This window comes from Neovison vison, chromosome 3, assembly GCF_020171115.1.
Source record: "Neovison vison isolate M4711 chromosome 3, ASM_NN_V1, whole genome shotgun sequence".
Lineage (NCBI taxonomy): Eukaryota > Metazoa > Chordata > Mammalia > Carnivora > Mustelidae > Neogale > Neogale vison.
The window spans coordinates 162408906-162431492 of record NC_058093.1 but is presented as its reverse complement, the minus strand read 5'-3'; the positions used below and the strand labels follow the sequence as shown (position 1 = coordinate 162431492).

At 36.7% G+C, this 22587-nt stretch overlaps 1 protein-coding gene across 1 annotated transcript in view; it reads right to left on the bottom strand.

Annotated features, from left to right (window-relative positions):
- CCDC178 (coiled-coil domain containing 178) overlaps nt 1–22587 on the bottom strand; it is a 433088-nt gene that overhangs the window by 354204 nt on the left and 56297 nt on the right. The window contains exon 9 of the mRNA XM_044244391.1: nt 4652–4794. Coding sequence (XP_044100326.1) covers nt 4652–4794 — 143 coding nt within the window. The remainder of the gene's footprint in view (nt 1–4651; nt 4795–22587) is intronic.

Here is a 22587-nt window from a genome sequence, read left to right as displayed (position 1 = left end):
ACCTAAAACTTGGGGGAGAGAGGAGTAAAGAATGAGTTCTAACTTAAGCAACCATCAACTTAATCTACATTGCTATGTGGAGAAAATGTTATATAAAAACCCAATGGAATCCCCCCAAAAAACAGTATAAACTATGAAAGAGAGCAAGAGAAGAAAAAAATCAGAGAAAAACTACAAAAACCACAAAATAAATAACAAAATGGCAATATATCCATAATTATCAATAATTACTTTGAATATAAATGGACTAAATACTCAAGAAAAAAGACAGTGACAGAGAGATAAAAAATAAGATCCATCTATATGCTGTCAACAGAGACTCATTTTGGAGCTAAAGACACATGCAGAATAAAAGTGAGGGGACAGAGAAACATTTATCATGCAAATGGATGTCAAAAGTAAGTTGGGGTAAGCAATACTTATAACAGACAAAATAGACTTTTAAACAAAGACTGTAATAAGAGACAAAGAAATGCATTATAAAATAATAAAGGGGACAATCCAAGAAAATATAACAAATATAAATATTTATATATTCAACATGGGAGTACACAAATACATAAAGAAGTTAATAAAAAACTTAAAGGAATTAATCGATATTATTACAATAAGAGCAGGGGACTTCAATACTCCACTTACATCTGTGGACAGATCATCCAAACAGAAAATCAACAAGGAAACAGTGGCTTTGAATGACATACTGGATTAGATGGACTTAACATTCTATCCTAAAATAGCAAAATACACGTTCTTTTCAAGTCAAGTGTACACAAATATTTTCCAAAATTGATGATGTATTAGGCTACAGAACAAGTCTCAACAAATTAAAAAAACATTTAAGTGATACTATACATCTTTTCTGACCACAATGCTATGAAACTAGAAATCAACCACAAGAAAAAGTCTGGAAAGACCACAAATACATGGAGGTTGAATAACATACTACTAAACAATGAATGGGTCAACCAAGAATTCAAAAAAGAAATGAATAATTACATGGAAACAAACAAAAATAAAAATGAAAGGATCCAAAACTTTGGGATGCAGCAAAAATGGTTTGAAGAGGGAAGTTTATGGCATTACAGGCCTATCTCAAGAAGCTAGAAACAAACAAACAAACAAAGCACCTAAACTTACACCTAAAGGAGCTTGAAAAAGAATATCAAACAAAACTTAAACCAGGAGAAAGAAGGAAAGAAGAAAGACTAAGGCAGAAATAAATGATAGAGAAATAAATAAAACAGTAGAAGAGATCAACAAAATCAGGAGCTGTTTTTTAAAAAGATCAACAAAATTGATAAACCTCCAGGCACACTCATCAAAAAAACAAAAACAAAAACAAACAAACAAAAGGCAGAAAAAAGAGAGGGGACTCAAACAAAATTACAAGTTAAAGAGGTGAAATAACAGCAAATACCACAAGAATACAAACAACTGAATGAGAATATTATGAAAAATTGTATGCCAACAAATGGACAACCTAGAAGAAATGGATAAGTTCCTAGAAATATATAACCTACCATAACTGAATAAGGAAGAAATAAAAAATTTGAACAGACTGATTAACAGAAATGAAATTAGATCAGTAATTAAAAAACTCCCAACTAACAAAAGTCCAGGGCCAGACAGTTTCAGAGGTGAATTCTCCCAAACATTTAAAGAACAGTTAATATCTAATCTTCTCAAACTTTTGAAAAAAATAATAGAAGAGGAAAAAAAACTTCCAAATTCATCCTGTGAGGCCAGCATTACCCTAATACCAATGACAAATAAAGGCACCAATCAATCAATCAATCAATCCAAAAAAGTGTATCCATAAAAATCAGTCAAACCCACCCCCACCCCCCAAAAAACAAAACAGAATTACAGGCCAATAATCACTGATAAACATACATGCAAAAGTTCTCAAAAAAATACTAGCAAACCAAATCCAACAATACAGTAAAAAAAAAGCCATTTACCACGATCAAGTGAAATTTATTCTCAGGATGCAAGGGTGGTCCAGTATTAAAAAAATCAATCAACATGAGGCATCACATTATAAATGTATAAAAAGTATAAGGGTATAAAAAGAGAAAGTACAAAAATCTTTTCAATAGAAGCAGAAAAGGCATTTGACAAAGTACAACATCATGCATGATAAAAACCCTGAGCAAAGGAGGTTTAGAGGGAACATACCTTAACACAATAAAGGTTTTAAAAGAAAAACCCACAGTGACTATCATACTCATTAGGGAAGAACAACTTTTTACATATGGTCAGGAACAAGACAAGGATGTCCACTCTCACACTTTCATTCAACATAGTACTGGAAGTCCAAGCCATAACAATCAGACAATAAAAAGAAATAACATTCAAATTTTTAAGGAAGAAGAAAACTTTCACTATTTGAGATAACATGATACAATATATAGAAAAGCCTAAAGACTCCACCAAAACACTTAGTAGTTCTGATAAATGAATTCAGTAAAATCACAGTGTACAAAATCAATGTGGAGAAATCTGTTGCATTTCTTTTTTTTCTTGTTTCAAGGTTTTATTTAAACTCTAGTTAGTTAACACACATTTCTATATACTAATAATGAAGCAGAAAAAGGATAAATTAAGAAAAGTATCCCATCTATAACTGTACCAAAAATAATAAGGTAACTAAGAATAAACTTACCAAAGAAGTGAAAGATCTATACTCTGAAAATTATAAGACACTGATGAAACTGAAAATGACACAAAGAAATGGACAGACATTCCATGCTCATGGATAGGAAAACCAGATATTGTTAAAATGTCTATACTATCCAAAGCAATCTACATGTTAAATGAAATCCTTATTCAGATACCAACAGCATTTTTCACAGAACTACAACAAGCAATTCTAAAATTTATAGGGAACAAAAAAAGACTCCAAAAAGCTAAAGCAATCTTGAAAAGGAAAAGCAAAGTTGGAGACATCACAATTCTGGACTTCAAGCTATATTACAAAGTTGTAGCAATCAATACAGTACTGCACAAAAACAGACATATAAATCAATGGAACAAAGTGGAAAATCCAGAAATAAATCTGCAATTATAAGGTCAATTATTCTTTGACAAAGGAGGAAGGAATATACAATGGGGACAAAAAAGTCTCTTCAATAAATGGTGGTAGAAAAACTGGACAGCTACATGCAAAAGAATGAAACTGGATGACTTTCTTACACCATACACAATAATAAATTCAAAATGGATCAAAGACCTAAATGTAAGAACTGAAACCATAACAGTCCTAGAAGAGAGGCCAAGTAGTAATTTCTCTGACACTGGCCATAGCAACATTCGTCTAGATAGGTCTCCTGAGGTAAGGCAAATAAAAACAAAATAAAGTATTGAGACTACATCAAAACAAAAAGCTTCTGCACAGTGAAGGAAATAATCAAAAAAACTAAAAGGCAATCTGTTGAATGGGAGAAGATGTTTGCAAATGACATATCTGACAAAGGGTTAATATGAAAAATATATGAAGAACTGACAGAACTCAACACCCAAAAAACCAAATAATCCAATTAAAAAATGGACAGAAAACACCTATAGACATTTCTCCAAAGAAGACATCCAGATGGCCAACAGACATGAAAAGATGCTCAACATCACTCATCATCAAGGAAAAGAAAATCAAAACTACAATGGGTTATCACCTCATACCTGTCAGAATGACTAAAATAAAAAACACAAGAAACAGCAGGTGTTGGCAAGAATATGGAGAAAAAGAAACCTTCGTGTACTCTTGGTGGGAATGCAAACTGGTGGAGCCACCATGGAAAATAGTACAGAAGTTCCTCAGAAAGTTAAAAACAGAACTATCCTATGACCCAGTAATTGTACTACTGGGTTATTTACCCCCAAAATACGAAAACACTAATTCAAGGGGATACATGTACCCCTATGTTTACTGCTACATTATACACAGTAGCCAAATTATGGAAGCAGCCCAATTGTCCATTGATTTATCAATGGATAAAGAAGATATGGTGTACATATAGAATAGAAGATTACTCAGCCACAAACAGAATGAAATTTTGCCATTTGCAACAACATGGCTAGAGTTCAGAATATCATGCTAAACAAAATAAGTCAGTCAAAGACAATTAACACTTGATTTCACTCATATGTGGAATTTAGGAAACAAAACAAGTGAGCAAAGTGGGGGGGAGGAAGAGCAAATAGAGAGACAAATCAAGAAACAGACTGGTAACTACAGAGAACTAATGGTTACCAGAGGGGATATTGGGTTGGGGGGGGGAAATGGGTGAAATACAGGGTGGGGATTAAAAAGTACATTTATCATGATGAGCCCTAAGTAATGTACAGAACTGTTAAATCACTATACTGTACACCTGGAAATAATATAATACTGTATCTTAACACGCTGGAATTAAAATTTTAAAAAACTTGTAAATAAAATGACAGAAAAATAGTACTTTAGGAATCTATACATATGTATATTACATATGTAAAAGAGACATATCTTAATTTATATATAAACTTGGTCATAAGATAAATATAGGTTATTGAGATTATTTCTCTTTATCTGAATTTTTATACAGAAATATAAATTACATTTTAATCAATATTTTTGTTCTAAATGCTGTAAGCAGCGTTAGTGAAAAATTCTTACTTGTAGGCTTCTATGGTTGTTTCATCATTATGAATGTCTTGCTCCATGTTTTGTTTAATTTGTTTAACATTCAATTTGGCATTTTCAACATTTTCTATAGCTTCTTCAAGTTCTTCTTGAGTTTGTTTGTATAATTCCATTGCCTAGAAATGAAAATTATTTTTGTTAATACATGAATGTAATGGATAATTAAAAGAATCAGGCAAGAGAAAAGTCAGAGATAGGACTTAAATTTAGGTAGTTCTGATCTAAAGAAAAAGTCCTTTACATCAATTTTCTTCCCATATTATTCTATTAGCACAGTAAATTTTTAGGTTTCCATTAGCCTGAAAAGCATCAATACGAGGGATGCATAAAAGATATTGAAGAAAAGGGGGAGGAGTCAAGATGGCGGAGAAGTAGCAGGCTGAGACTACCTCAGCTAGCAGGAGATCAGCTAGAGAGCTTATCTAAAGATTGCAAACACCTGCAAATCCATCGGCAGATCAAGGAGAAGAAGAACAGCAATTCTAGAAACAGAAAAACAACCACTTTCTGAAAGGTAGGACTGGTGGAGAAGTGAATCCAAAGTGACGGGAAGATAGACCCCGGGGGGAGGGGCCGGCTCCCGGCAAGCGGCGGAGCAACGGAGCACAAAATCAGGACTTTTAAAAGTCTGTTCCGCTGAGGGACATCGCTCTGGAGGCTAAACCGGGGCGAAGCCCACACGGGGTCGGCGTGACCTCAGGTCCTGCGGGGTCACAGAAGGATCGGGGGTGTCCGAGTGTCGCAGAGCTTGCGGATATTGGAACGGGAAAGCCGGCTGCAGAGACAGAGCCGACAGTAAGCTCGCAGCTCGGAGTTGCCTTGAACCGGTCGCAGGCTCGGTGAGCTCGGAGCGCGGCCGGAGGTCGGGCAGACGCGAGTTACTGGGAGCTGTTCGCTGAGGGCGCACAGGGGAGCGGGGCCCCGGGCTCTCGGCTCCTCCGGGCCGGAGACCAGGAGGCCGCCATTTGTATTCCCGTCCTCCGGAACTCTACGGAAAGCGCTCAGGGAACAAAAGCTCCTGAAAGCAAAGCCGAGCAGATCACTCAGCCCGACCCCTGGTAAGGGCGGTGTAATTCCGCCTGGGGCAAAGACACTTGAGAATCACTACACCAGGCCCCTCCCCCAGAAGATCAACAAGAAATCCAGGCAAGACCAAGTTCACCTACCAAGGAGTGCAGTTTCAATACCAAGGAGAGAGCAGCAGAATTCCAGAGGAGGAGAAAACAAACCACGGAACTCATGGCTTTCTGCCTGTGATTTTTCAGTCTTGCAGTTAATTTAATTTTTTTCTTTTTCATTTTTTTCTCTTCTTCTGCTAAAATTTTTTATAACTTTTACCCTTTTCTCTTTTAACGTTTTTTAACTAGATTATCTAATATATATATTTTTCTTTTTTATACTTTTGTTTATTCATTTTCCTTTTTTTTAATTCTTTTTTTTCTTTTTTTCTTTCTTTCTTTTTGAACCTTTTTTTATCCCCAAATCAGAAGAGATCCTAATCTCTTCAATCTTTTTTTTCTTAATTCTTTTTTAAATTCTTGATTGAATTTTTAATTCAATCTCTTTTTTTTAATTCTTTTTTTTTTCTTTCTTTCTTTTTGAACCTCTTTTTATCCCCAAATCAGAAGAGATCCCAATCAGAAGAGATTGGGAGATCCCAATCAGAAGAGATTGGGAGATCCCAATCAGAAGAGATTGGGAGATCCCAATCAAAGGAGATCCCAATCAGAGGAGATCCCTCACCCAATCGTGAGGGTGGAGAAATCCCCCCTCACGATTTGGGATCTCTTCTGATTTGGTTAAAGCATATTTTCCTGGGATTGTTGCCACCCTTTTAGTATTTTACTTGCTCCTTCATATACTCTTAGCTGGACAAAATGACAAGGCGGAAAAATTCACAACAAAATAAAGAACAAGAGGCAGTACCGAAGGCTAGGGACCTAATCAATACAGACATTGGTAATATGTCAGATCTAGAGTTCAAAATGACAATTCTCAAGGTTATAGCCGGGCTTGAAAAAGGCATGGAAGATATTAGAGAAACCCTCTCCAGAGATATAAAAGCCCTTTCTGGAGAAATAAAAGAACTAAAATCTAACCAAGTTGAAATCAAAAAAGCTATTAATGAAGTTCAATCAAAAATGGAGGCTCTCACTGCTAGGATAAATGAGGCAGAAGAAAGAATTAGCGATATAGAAGACCAAATGACAGAGAATAAAGAAGCTGAGCAAAAGAGGGACAAACAGCTACTGGACCATGAGGGGAGAATTCGAGAGATAAGTGACACCATAAGACGAAACAACATTAGAATAATTGGGATTCCAGAAGAAGAAGAAAGAGAGAGGGGAGCAGAAGGTATACTGGAGAGAATTATTGGGGAGAATTTCCCCAATATGGCAAAGGGAACGAGCATCAAAATTCAGGAGGTTCAGAGAACGCCCCTCAAAATCAATAAGAATAGGCCCACACCCCGTCACCTAATAGTAAAATTTACAAGCCTTAGTGACAAAGAGAAAATCCTGAAAGCAGCCCGGGAAAAGAAGTCTGTAACATACAATGGTAAAAGTATTAGATTGGCAGCTGACTTATCCACAGAGACCTGGCAGGCCAGAAAGAGCTGGCATGACATTTTCAGAGCACTAAACGAGAAAAACATGCAGCCAAGAATACTATATCCAGCTAGGCTATCATTGAAAATAGAAGGAGAGATTAAAAGCTTCCAGGAAAAACAAAAACTGAAAGAATTTGCAAACACCAAACCAGCTCTACAGGAAATACTGAAAGGGGTCCTCTAAGCAAAGAGAGAGCCTACAAGTGGTAGATCAGAAAGGAACAGAGACAATATACAGTAACAGTCACCTTACAGGCAATACAATGGCACTAAAATCATATCTCTCAATAGTTACCCTGAATGTTAATGGGCTAAATGCCCCAATCAAAAGACACAGGGTATCAGAATGGATAAAAAAACAAAACCCATCTATATGTTGCCTCCAAGAAACTCATTTTAAACCCGAAGACACCTCCAGACTTAAAGTGAGGGGGTGGAAAAGAATTTACCATGCTAATGGACATCAGAAAAAAGCAGGAGTGGCAATCCTTATATCAGATCAATTAGATTTTAAGCCAAAGACTATAATAAGAGATGAGGAAGGACACTATATCATACTCAAAGGGTCTGTCCAACAAGAAGATCTAACAATTTTAAATATCTATGCCCCCAACGTGGGCGCAGCCAACTATATAAACCAATTAATAACAAAATCAAAGAAACACATCAACAATAATACAATAATAGTAGGGGACTTTAACACTCCCCTCACGGAAATGGACAGATCATCCAAGCAAAAGATCAACAGGGAAATAAAGGCCTTAAATGATACACTGGATGAGATGGACATCACAGATATATTCAGAACATTTCATCCCAAAGCAAAAGAATACACATTCTTCTCTACTGCACATGGAACATTCTCCAGAATAGATCACATCCTCGGTCCTAAATCAGGACTCAACCGGTATCAAAAGATTGGGATCATTCCCTGCATATTTTCAGACCACAATGCTCTGAAGCTAGAACTCAACCACAAGAGGAAGTTTGGAAAGAACACAAATACATGGAGACTAAACAGCATCCTTCTAAAGAATGAATGGGTCAACCGGGAAATTAAAGAAGAATTGAAAAAAATCATGGAAACAAATGATAATGAAAATACAACAGTTCAAAATCTGTGGGACACAACAAAGGCAGTCCTGAGAGGAAAATATATAGCAGTACAAGCTTTTCTCAAGAAACAAGGAAGGTCTCAGGTACACAACCTAACCCTACACCTAAAGGAGCTGGAGAAAGGACAAGAAAGAAACCCTAAGCCCAGCAGGAGAAGAGAAATCATAAAGATCAGAGCAGAAATCAATGAAATAGAAACCAAAAAAACAATAGAACAAATCAACCAAACTAGGAGCTGGTTCTTTGAAAGAATTAATAAAATTGATAAACCCTTGGCCAGACTTATCAAAAAGAAAAGAGAAAGGACCCAAATAAATAAAATCATGAATGAAAGAGGAGAGATCACAACCAACACCAAAGAAATACAAACTATTATAAGAACATACTATGAGCAACTCTACGCCAACAAATTTGACAATCTGGAAGAAATGGATGCATTCCTAGAAACATATAAACTACCAAAATTGAACCAGGAACAAATAGAAAGCCTGAACAGACCCATAACCAGTAAGGAGATTGAAACAGTCATTAAAAATCTCCAAACAAACAAAAGCCCAGGGCCAGATGGCTTCCCGGGGGAATTCTACCAAACATTTAAAGAGGAACTAATTCCTATTCTCCTGAAACTGTTCCAAAAAATAGAAATGGAAGGAAAACTCCCAAACTCATTTTATGAGGCCAGCATCACCTTGATCCCAAAACCAGACAAGGATCCCATCAAAAAAGAGAGCTATAGACCAATATCCTTGATGAACACAGATGCAAAAATTCTCACCAAAATACTAGCCAATAGGATTCAACAGTACATTAAAAGGATTATTCACCACGACCAAGTGGGATTTATTCCAGGGCTGCAAGGTTGGTTCAACATCCGCAAATCAGTCAATGTGATACAACACATCAATAAAAGAAAGAACAAGAACCATATGATACTCTCAATAGATGCTGAAAAAGCATTTGACAAAGTACAGCATCCCTTCCTGATCAAAACCCTTCAAAGTGTAGGGATAGAGGGCACATACCTCAATATCATCAAAGCCATCTATGAAAAACCCACTGCAAATATCATTCTCAATGGAGAAAAACTGAAAGCTTTTCCACTAAGGTCAGGAACACGGCAGGGATGTCCATTATCACCACTGCTATTCAACATAGTACTAGAAGTCCTAGCCTCAGCAATCAGACAACAAAAGGAAATTAAAGGCATCCAAATCGGCAAAGAAGAAGTCAAATTATCACTCTTCGCAGATGATATGATACTCTATGTGGAAAACCCAAAAGACTCCACTCCAAAACTGCTAGAACTTGTACAAGAATTCAGTAAAGTGTCAGGATATAAGATCAATGCACAGAAATCAGTTGCATTTCTCTACACCAACAACAAGACAGAAGAAAGAGAAATTAAGGAGTCAATCCCATTTACAATTGCACCCCAAACCATAAGATACCTAGGAATAAACCTAACCAAAGAGGCTAAGAATCTATACTCAGAAAACTATAAAGTACTCATGAAAGAAATTGAAGAAGACACAAAGAAATGGAAAAATGTTCCATGCTCCTGGATTGGAAGAATAAATATTGTGAAAATGTCTATGCTACCTAAAGCAATCTACACATTTAATGCAATTCCTATCAAAGTACCATCCATCTTTTTCAAAGAAATGGAACAAATAATTTTAAAATTTATATGGAACCAGAAAAGACCTCGAATAGCCAAAGGGATATTGAAAAAGAAAGCCAAAGTTGGAGGCATCACAATTCCGGACTTCAAGCTCTATTACAAAGCTGTCATCATCAAGACAGCATGGTACTGGCACAAAAACAGACACATAGACCAATGGAACAGAATAGAGAGCCCAGAAATAGACCCTCAACTCTATGGTCAACTAATCTTCGACAAAGCAGGAAAGAATGTCCAATGGAAAAAAGACAGCCTCTTCAATAAATGGTGTTGGGAAAATTGGACAGCCACGTGCAGAAAAATGAAATTGGACCATTTCCTTACACCACACACAAAAATAGATTCAAAATGGATTAAGGACCTCAATGTGAGAAAGGAATCCATCAAAATCCTTGAGGAGAACACAGGCAGCAACCTCTTCGACCTCAGCCGCAGCAACATCTTCCTAGGAACATCGCCAAAGGCAAGGGAAGCAAGGGCAAAAATGAACTTTTGGGATTTCATCAAGATCAAAAGCTTTTGCACAGCAAAGGAAACAGTTAACAAAATCAAAAGACAACTGACAGAATGGGAGAAGATATTTGCAAACGACATATCAGATAAAGGACTAGTGTCCAAAATCTATAAAGAACTTAACAAACTCAACACCCAAAGAACAAATAATCCAATCAAGAAATGGGCAGAGGACATGAACAGACGTTTCTGCCAAGAAGACATCCAGATGGCCAACAGACACATGAAAAAGTGCTCCATATCACTCGGCATCAGGGAAATACAAATCAAAACCACAATGAGATATCACCTCACACCAGTCAGAATGGCTAAAATCAACAAGTCAGGAAATGACAGATGCTGGCGAGGATGCGGAGAAAGGGGAACCCTCCTACACTCTTGGTGGGAATGCAAGCTGGTGCAACCACTCTGGAAAACAGCATGGAGATTCCTCAAAATGTTGAAAATAGAACTGCCCTATGACCCAGCAATTGCACTACTGGGAATTTACCCTAAAGATACAAACGTAGTGATCCAAAGGGGCACGTGCACCCGAATGTTTATAGCAGCAATGTCCACAATAGCCAAACTATGGAAAGAACCTAGATGTCCATCAACAGATGAATGGATCAAGAAGATGTGGTATATATACACAATGGAATACTATGCAGCCATCAAAAGAAACGAAATCTTGCCATTTGCGACAACATGGATGGAACTAGAGCGTATCATGCTTAGCGAAATAAGTCAAGCGGAGAAAGACAACTATCATATGATCTCCCTGATATGAGGGAGTGGTGATGCAACATGGGGGCTTAAGTGGGTAGGAGAAGAATCCATGAAACAAGATGGGATAGGGAGGGAGACAAACCATAAGCGACTCTTAATCTCACGAAACAAACTGTGGGTTGCTGGGGGGAGGGGTGTTGGGAGAAGGGGGGAAGGTTATGGACATTGGGGAGGGTATGTGCTTTTGGGTAAATTGGAAGGGGAGATGAACCATGAGAGACTATGGACTCTGAAAAACAGTCTGAGGGGTTTGAAGTGGCGGGGGGGTGGGAGGTTGGGGTACCAGGTGGTGGGTATTATAGAGGGCACAGCTTGCATGGAGCACTGGGTGTGGTGAAAAAATAATGAATACTGTTTTTCTGAAAATAAATAAATTGGAAAAAAAAAAGATATTGAAGAAAAAAGTTCAGTATTCCAGGTGATATGAGCAAAACAAAATATTCATTTTTTAACCTACAAAAGAATCGTTACTTTTTATTGTTTTTATTGTTGAAATAATATTTTACTGTAGAAAACCCAGAACACACAGATGAAAAAAATAAGTGAAATCAACTGTAATCCTATCAGGAATAATCATTATTATCTTAATGAAAGGGTCCAAAATATTCCATTTTTATTGTTTTTATTAATTGTCAAATATCATAAACATTCTCCCTTCCCTCTCCATTTCTCCATTCTCTGTCAACCTAGAGAAGAGGTGGTTGTAGTCTGGACCTCCTGCTGGAAAGCCCGAGGGAAGGAAGTACAAGGCAGTAGGGAGTGAACAGTCCTCTCCCCAGTGGGTCAATTGATAAGACTGAAATAAAGCAATTGCCTCCTGAAAAAAGCAATAATGTTCACTAATGTTTTGAATAGCACAGGTAGTAGTAACCTATACAAGATTATCCTTCAGGCATAGGAGTGTAGATGTACACATTTTAGTAGAGAGCAAGGAACACACCAGAATGATGAGCTAAGCAAAGAGAATTTAAGAGAATTCCTAATATCAAATAGACCATGTCCAACTTCTCAGTGCCTTTAGAAGAGGTAACCTGTGGGCATTGCTGGGGTGATGGTCTCCATGTTGGGAACCAGGTTACATCATATGAGACAAATTCATCTCCAAGGCAAGCTCTTGAGTTGGGTTTGTGTGGCACTGTTATATACTTCTGCCATTGATACGCCAATTGATGTGGCTAATACTCTTGTGGCTCTGTGGTGTTATGAGGCTGGGCTGCTTGCAGAATTTGGAGGCAACAGAACCTTGGAGCTTGATTTGCAATTATCTGCAATTTGCAAGATATGCACTAGGGCTCAAGCACGCTGACTAGAGGCATTCAGTCCTTTAAGCAGTTAGTTTTTTTTAGCATTATCTCTAGCCAGGACCTAAAAACTGAGTCAAGACAGCAGAATAAAATAAAATAAAAATAAAATAAAATAAAGCTATATGATAAAGGACTATAAATAAAACACTACACTATACTTCCTCTGGCCCCTAGCTATCACTAATCTGTTTTGTTTTATGGATTTATCTGTTCTGGATATTTCTTATAAATGAAATTATACAGAATGTGATTTTTAAAAAAGATTTATTTATTTGACAAGAGAGAGATCACAGTAGGCAGAGCAGCAGGGAGAAAGAGAGAGGGAAGCAGGCTCCCTGCTGAGCAAAGAGCCCAAATCAGGGATCAATCCCAGGACCCTGAAATCATGACCTGAGCCAAAGGCAGAGGCTTACCCCACTGAGCCACCCAGGTGCCCAAGATGTGTGCCCCAAGATGTGATCTTTTGTTTTTAACTTCTTATTTAGCATAATGTCTCAAAGGTGATTTATAACATATAACATATATAACATATAACAGTATTTCATTTTTTAAGATTTCTTCCTATGGTATAGATATATCACATTTTATTTAGACATTAATCAGGTAATGGACATCGGGTTGTTTCCACCTTGGGCTAATACAAACACTGCTGCCATGAACATTTATGTACATTTGCTTTTGTTTCTTGGTTATCAGTTTTCAGTACTTTGGAGTATATATTTAGGAGTATAATTCCTAGAGCATATGGTATTCAGTGTTAAACTCTTTGAGGAAATGCAAGCATCTTTTCCACAGCATCTGCAACCATTTTATATTCTCACCAGCAAGGTGCCACAGATCCAATTTCTTCACATAGACACTAAAACTTGTTATTTTCTGTTTTATATTTATTCCCATCCTAATGGCTATAAGTGGTATCTCGCTATAGTTTTGGTTTGCATTTCCCTAATGACTAATGATGTTGAGATCTATCTTGTTAAATGTTTGTTACCCAAATATCAAAAGTTGTTGGGAGAGTTGAACACTTGATTAATATAGAATCATGGGTTGCCGTGCAGTAATACTTCATTGCCAGTTTAACCAAAGTGACAATAAAATATTTTTAAAAGTAATATGATTTTTAAAGAGCAGTAGTCTACAGTCGCCAAACTATGGAAAGAACCAAGATGCCCTTCAACGGATGAATGGATAAGGAAGATGTGGTCCATATACACTATGGAGTATTATGCCTCCATCAGAAAGGATGAATACCCAACTTTTGTAGCAACATGGACGGGACTGGAAGAGATTATGCTGAGTGAAATAAGTCAAGCAGAGAGAGTCAATTATCATATGGTTTCACTTATTTGTGGAGCATAACAAATAGCATGGAGGACAAGGGGCGTTAGAGAGGAGTAGGGAATTTGGGTAAATTGGAAGGGGAGGTGAATCATGAGAGACTATGGACTCTGGAAAACAGTCTGAGGGGTTTGAAGTGGCGGGGGGGTGGGAGGTTGGGGTACCAGGTGGTGGGTATTATAGAGGGCACGGCTTGCATGGAGCACTGGGTGTGGTGAAAAAATAATGAATACTGTTTTTCTGAAAATAAATAAATTGGAAAAAAAAAAGAGCAGTAGTCTTGCCTAAGTGAGGAACTTCTGTTTACTTAAATAATCAAGAATATAATAAAATAAATATAAAGCATAGAGAGTTATTTTAGTAGGACAAAGAATCTCTGTAATCTAGGCAGATGACACAAGGAAACATATATCTTTAATAGCTTCTTTTAAGGGCAGATCAATAGTCCAAAATTATGTATTTATTTTAACAGATAGAAAACCAGATTCTAGTTTTGCATTAGTATAATATTTGATATTAATGCTCTTCTTGAAAGTCTTATAAATAAACACATCAGACAATGGCCACCTTTGATAATAAATAAAATTGTCTTTTCACAAACCAAAAAAAAAAATGTTTGTTGCCTATTTGTATGTGTTTGCAGATATATCTATTCAAGTCCTTTGCCCATTTTTAACTTGGCTGTTTGTCTTGCGTTGTTGAATTTTAAAAGTTCTTTATATATTCTAGGTACCATACCCTTCTGAAATGTATAATTTGCAATATTTTCTCCCATTCTATAGGTATACATTTTTTACTTTTCTGATAGTATCTTTTTTACTTTTTTTCATTGACACACAGTTGACACAAAAATTAGTTTCAGAAGTACAAGACAGTGATTCAACAAATCCCATACATTACACTGTGCTCACCTCAAGTGTAGCTACCATCTGTTACCATATAACACTAATACAGTATCATGACTATATTGCCTAATCTGTACCTTTTAAAAATAAAGTTATTTATCTGAGAGAGAGAGAGGGAAGGCATGTGATGGGCAGAGGGCGAGGAAGAGAGAATCTCAAGCAGACTCTGCACTGAGTGTGGAGCTTGACATGGGGCTCAATCTCACAAAACTGAGACCACCACCTGGGCCAAAATCAAGAGTTGGACACTTAACTGACTGGGCCATCCAGGTGCCCTTGTTATGCTATACCTTTGTGGTTTATTAATTATCCTAGTGGTTTATTCATTATCCTAGTGGTTTATTTATTCCATAACTGGAAGTTTATTCCCCCCATTCCTTCTCATCCATTTGCCTATCCAACCACTTCCTCCCCTGGCAAACATCATTTTGTTCTCTGTATTTATAGGTCTATACCTGTTTTTCAGATTCTACACATAAGTGAAATCATACAGTATTTGTCTCTGATTGATTTATTTCACTTAGCATTATATCCTCTAGAGATCCATCCATGTTCACACAAATGGCAAGATTTTGTCATATTTTATGGCTGAGTAATATTCTGTTGTGTGTGTGTATATATATATATATATATATATATATATATATATATATATATGCACACACACTACATCTTCTTTATTCATTCACCTGTCGATGGACACTGATGTTGTTCCCATATCTTGGCTTTTATAAAAATGCTGCAATAAAAAAAGCGGTACATATATCTTTTCAAATTCGTGGTTTTGTTTTATTTGGGTAAAACCCCAGTAGTGGAATTACTGGATCATATGGCATTTCTATTTTTAATTTTTTGAGGAACCTCGATACTGTTTTCCACAGTGGCTGCACCAACTTACATTCCCACAACAGTGCATGAGGGTTCTTTTTTTTCCATATCCTTGCCAACACGTTACTTTTTGTCTTGTTGGTTCTAGCTATTCCAAAAGGTGTAAGGTGATATCTCATTGTGGTTTTGATTTACACTTCCTTGATGATTGAGATGTTAACCATCTTTTCACATATCTTTTCTTCTTTGGAAAAATGTATTTTCAGGTCTTCTGCCCATCTTTTAACTGTATTACTTATTTTTTGGTGTTATGTAAGTTCTGTACATATTTTGGATATTAACTTTTTATCAGATATTGATAGTGTCCTTTGGCACATAAAAGGTTTTCAATTTTTTATTGAAGTACTATTAATATATAATAATTTCAGGCATAAAACATAATGATTCAATATTTCTATATATTGTGAAATTATCACCAGTGAGTCTAGTTAACATCCATTGCCATACATAGCTAGAATTTTTTTCTTTTGATGAGAACTTTTAATATGTACTGTCTTTGCAACTTTTGAATATATAATACAATAGTACTAACTATAGTCTATATGTTAAATCCCCATGACTTATGTATTTGATAAATAGGAGATTGTACTTTTTGACTCCCTTTCCAGTCGTCTTCTAAGCCCTGCATCAGGCAACCACCAATCTGTTCTATCCATGAAACTGTTTTTTTTTATTTGTTTTTTTTCTTTTGATTCCACATATAAATGAGATCATATGGTATTTGTGTTCCTCTAACTTACTTCACTTAACATAATGTCCTCAAGGTCTATCCCTGTTGTTGCAAATGGCAAGATTTCACTCTTTTTTTTAAGCGAGCAATATTCCATTATATGTGTGTGTGTTTGTATGTGTGTGTATGTATGTGTGTATATATATATAATACTTATCACTAATATATATACACGTATATATATAATACATATCAATAATATATATACACATATATGTGTGTATATACATATACACACACACCCATACCACATCTTCTTTATCCATTCATCCATTGATGGACACTTAGGTTGTTTTAATATCTTGGCTATGGTAAATAATGCAGCAATGAACATGGCGGTGCACACATCTTTTCAGTTTGTGTTTTTTCTTCTAATAAATATCCAGAAGTGAAACTGCTGAGTCATAAAACAGTTCCATTTTAATCTTCTGAGAAACCTCCATTCTGCTTTCCACAGTGGTTGCGCTAATTCACATATCCAGCGTACAAGGGTTCCTTTCTCTCTACATTTTTGACAACACTTTTTACTTGTCTTTTTGATAATAGCCATTCTGACAAGTATGAGATGATCTCTCACTGTGGTTTCAATTTGCATTCCCTGGTGATTAGTGATATTGACAACCTTTTCATGTACTTGTTGGTTGTCTGTATGTCTTCTTTGGAAAAATACCTATTCAGATCTTGTTTTAAGATTTTAAGTCATATTGTTATTTTGGTGTTGAGTTGTATGAAGTTCTTTATTTCAGATATTAACCCCTTATCAGATATATGATTTGCAAATTTTTTCTCCCATTCAATAAACTTTCATTTTGTTGATGTTTCCTCTTGTCATGCAGAAGATTTTTAGACTGATGTATCCCCACTTGTTTATTTTTGCTTTTGCTAGCTTTATTTTTGTTGTCAAATCCAAAACAGCAAGTAAAATGAATAGTAGTTTGACCTCTAAAACAATGTTAGATTAAAAAAAACAACTTGCAGAAACTTTTACAATGGTTGATACTATTTGAAAAACAAACAAAAAAACCATGCATTATGCTTAAATATGTATATATAAATATACAAAATTCACCTCGAAACAGATTTTCCTGATAAGGTTATCTTTGGAGAGTGAGGAAGGAAAATGGAATTGCTGAGAATATAGGACACACTTAACAACTCTATTTACTTTAAAAAAAAATTAAAAAACCAGGTGGTGGGTATTATAGAGGGCACAGCTTGCATGGAGCACTGGGTGTGGTGAAAAAATAATGAATACTGTTTTTCTGAAAATAAATAAATTGGAAAAAAAATAAATAAAAATAAAAAACAAATATGAGTTAAATCTGCTCATTCAGTGGCAGGTATAAATAATTTATTTTTCTATAAATTTCTATTTTTCTTTTTTTTTTTTTTCCAATTTATTTATTTTCAGAAAAACAGTATTCATTATTTTTTCACCACACCCAGTGCTCCATGCAAGCTGTGCCCTCTATAATACCCACCACCTGGTACCCCAACCTCCCACCCCCCCCGCCACTTCAAACCCCTCAGATTGTTTTTCAGAGTCCATAGTCTCTCATGGTTCATCTCCCCTTCCAATTTACCCAAAAGCACATACCCTCCCCAATGTCCATAACCCTACACCCCTTCTCCCAACCCCCCTCCCACCAGCAACCCACAGTTTGTTTCGTGAGATTAAGAGTCGCTTATGGTTTGTCTCCCTCCCTATCCCATCTTGTTTCATGGATTCTTCTCCTACCCACTTAAGCCCCCATGTTGCATCACCACTCCCTCATATCAGGGAGATCATATGATAGTTGTCTTTCTCCGCTTGACTTATTTCGCTAAGCATGATACGCTCTAGTTCCATCCATGTTGTCGCAAATGGCAAGATTTCGTTTCTTTTGATGGCTGCATAGTATTCCATTGTGTATATATACCACATCTTCTTGATCCATTCATCTGTTGATGGACATCTAGGTTCTTTCCATAGTTTGGCTATTGTGGACATTGCTGCTATAAACATTCGGGTGCACGTGCCCCTTTGGATCACTACGTTTGTATCTTTAGGGTAAATTCCCAGTAGTGCAATTGCTGGGTCATAGGGCAGTTCTATTTTCAACATTTTGAGGAACCTCCATGCTGTTTTCCAGAGTGGTTGCACCAGCTTGCATTCCCACCAAGAGTGTAGGAGGGTTCCCCTTACTCCGCATCCTCGCCAGCATCTGTCATTTCCTGACTTGTTGATTTTAGCCATTCTGACTGGTGTGAGGTGATATCTCATTGTGGTTTTGATTTGTATTTCCCTGATGCCGAGTGATATGGAGCACTTTTTCATGTGTCTGTTGGCCATCTGGATGTCTTCTTTGCAGAAACGTCTGTTCATGTCCTCTGCCCATTTCTTGATTGGATTATTTGTTCTTTGGGTGTTGAGTTTGTTAAGTTCTTTATAGATTTTGGACACTAGTCCTTTATCTGATATGTCGTTTGCAAATATCTTCTCCCATTCCGTCAGTTGTCTTTTGGTTTTGTTAACTGTTTCCTTTGCTGTGCAAAAGCTTTTGATTTTGATGAAATCCCAAAAGTTCATTTTTGCCCTTGCTTCCCTTGCCTTTGGCGATGTTCCTAGGAAGATGTTGCTGCGGCTGAGGTCGAAGAGGTTGCTGCCTGTGTTCTCCTCAAGGATTTTGATGGATTCCTTTCTCACATTGAGGTCCTTAATCCATTTTGAGTTTATTTTTGTGTGTGGTGTAAGGAAATGGTCCAATTTCATTTTTCTGCAGGTGGCTGTCCAATTTTCCCAACACCATTTATTGAAGAGGCTGTCTTTTTTCCATTGGACATTCTTTCCTGCTTTGTCAAAGATTAGTTGACCATAGAGTTGAGGGTCTATATCTGGGCTCTCTATTCTGTTCCATTGGTCTATGTGTCTGTTTTTGGGCCAGTACCATGCTGTCTTGATGATGACAGCTTTGTAATAAAGGTTGAAGTCCGGAATTGTGATGCCACCAACTTTGGCTTTGTTTTTCAATATCCCTTTGGCTATTCGAGGTCTTTTCTGGTTCCATATAAATTTTAAAATTATTTGTTCCATTTCTTTGAAAAAGATGGATGGTACTTTGATAGGAATTGCATTAAATGTGTAGATTGCTCTAGGTAGCATAGACATTTTCACAATATTTATTCTTCCAATCCAGGAGCATGGAACATTTTTCCATTTCTTTGTGTCTTCCTCAATTTCTTTCATGAGTACTTTATAGTTTTCTGAGTATAGATTCTTAGCCTCTTTGGTTAGGTTTATTCCTAGGTATCTTATGGTCTGGGGTGCAATTGTAAATGGGATTGACTCCTTAATTTCTCTTTCTTCTGTCTTGTTGTTGGTGTAGAGAAATGCAACTGATTTCTGTGCATTGATCTTATATCCTGACACTTTACTGAATTCTTGTACAAGTTCTAGCAGTTTTGGAGTGGAGTCTTTTGGGTTTTCCACATAGAGTATCATATCATCTGCGAAGAGTGATAATTTGCCGATTTGGATGCCTTTAATTTCCTTTTGTTGTCTGATTGCTGAGGCTAGGACTTCTAGTACTATGTTGAATAGCAGTGGTGATAATGGACATCCCTGCCGTGTTCCTGACCTTAGTGGAAAAGCTTTCAGTTTTTCTCCATTGAGAATGATATTTGCAGTGGGTTTTTCATAGATGGCTTTGATGATATTGAGGTATGTGCCCTCTATCCCTACACTTTGAAGGGTTTTGATCAGGAAGGGATGCTGTACTTTGTCAAATGCTTTTTCAGCATCTATTGAGAGTATCATATGGTTCTTGTTCTTTCTTTTATTGATGTGTTGTATCACATTGACTGATTTGCGGATGTTGAACCAACCTTGCAGCCCTGGGATAAATCCCACTTGGTCGTGGTGAATAATCCTTTTAATGTACTGTTGAATCCTATTGGCTAGTATTTTGGTGAGAATTTTTGCATCTGTGTTCATCAAGGATATTGGTCTATAGCTCTCTTTTTTGATGGGATCCTTGTCTGGTTTTGGGATCAAGGTAATGTTGGCCTCATAAAATGAGTTTGGGAGTTTTCCTTCCATTTCTATTTTTTGGAACAGTTTCAGGAGAATAGGAATTAGTTCTTCTTTAAATGTTTGGTAGAATTCCCCCGGGAAGCCATCTGGCCCTGGGCTTTTGTTTGTTTGGAGATTTTTAATGACTGTTTCAATTTCCTTACTGGTTATGGGTCTGTTCAGGCTTTCTATTTCTTCCTGGTTCAATTTTGGTAGTTTATATGTTTCTAGGAATGCATCCATTTCTTCCAGATTGTCAAATTTGTTGGTGTAGAGTTGCTCGTAGTATGTTCTTATAATAGTTTGTATTTCTTTGGTGTTAGTTGTGATCTCTCCTCTTTCATTCAGGATTTTATTTATTTGGGTCCTTTCTCTTTTCTTTTTGATAAGTCTGGCCAAGGGTTTATCAATTTTATTAATTCTTTCAAAGAACCAGCTCCTGTTTCGTTGATTTGTTCTATTGTTTTTTTGGTTTCTATTTCATTGATTTCTGCTCTGATCTTTATGATTTCTCTTCTCCTGCTGGGCTTAGGGTTTCTTTCTTGTCCTTTCTCCAGCTCCTTTAGGTGTAGGGTTAGGTTGTGTACCTGAGACCTTTCTTGTTTCTTGAGAAAAGCTTGTACCGCTATATATTTTCCTCTCAGGACTGCCTTTGTTGTGTCCCACAGATTTTGAACTGTTGTATTTTCATTATCATTTGTTTCCATGATTTTTTTCAATTCTTCTTTAATTTCCCGGTTGACCCATTCATTCTTTAGAAGGATGCTGTTTAGTCTCCATGTATTTGTGTTCTTTCCAAACTTCCTCTTGTGGTTGAGTTCTAGCTTCAGAGCATTGTGGTCTGAAAATATGCAGGGAATGATCCCAATCTTTTGATACCGGTTGAGTCCTGATTTAGGACCGAGGATGTGATCTATTCTGGAGAATGTTCCATGTGCACTAGAGAAGAATGTGTATTCTGTTGCTTTGGGATGAAATGTTCTGAATATATCTGTGATGTCCATCTCATCCAGTGTATCATTTAAGGCCTTTATTTCCCTGTTGATCTTTTGCTTGGATGATCTGTCCATTTCCGTGAGGGGAGTGTTAAAGTCCCCTACTATTATTGTATTATTGTTGATGTGTTTCTTTGATTTTGTTATTAATTGGTTTATATAGTTTGCTGCACCCACGTTGGGGGCATAGATATTTAAAATTGTTAGATCTTCTTGTTGGACAGACCCTTTGAGTATGATATAGTGTCCTTCCTCATCTCTTATTATAGTCTTTGGCTTAAAATCTAATTGATCTGATATAAGGATTGCCACTCCTGCTTTTTTCTGATGTCCATTAGCATGGTAAATTCTTTTCCACCCCCTCACTTTAAGTCTGGAGGTGTCTTCGGGTTTAAAATGAGTTTCTTGGAGGCAACATATAGATGGGTTTTGTTTTTTTATCCATTCTGATACCCTGTGTCTTTTGATTGGGGCATTTAGCCCATTAACATTCAGGGTAACTATTGAGAGATATGATTTTAGTGCCATTGTATTGCCTGTAAGGTGACTGTTACTGTATATTGTCTCTGTTCCTTTCTGATCTACCACTTGTAGGCTCTCTCTTTGCTTAGAGGACCCCTTTCAGTATTTCCTGTAGAGCTGGTTTGGTGTTTGCAAATTCTTTCAGTTTTTGTTTTTCCTGGAAGCTTTTAATCTCTCCTTCTATTTTCAATGATAGCCTAGCTGGATATAGTATTCTTGGCTGCATGTTTTTCTCGTTTAGTGCTCTGAAAATATCATGCCAGCTCTTTCTGGCCTGCCAGGTCTCTGTGGATAAGTCAGCTGCCAATCTAATACTTTTACCATTGTATGTTACAGACTTCTTTTCCCGGGCTGCTTTCAGGATTTTCTCTTTGTCACTAAGGCTTGTAAATTTTACTATTAGGTGACGGGGTGTGGGCCTATTCTTATTGATTTTGAGGGGCGTTCTCTGAACCTCCTGAATTTTGATGCTCGTTCCCTTTGCCAT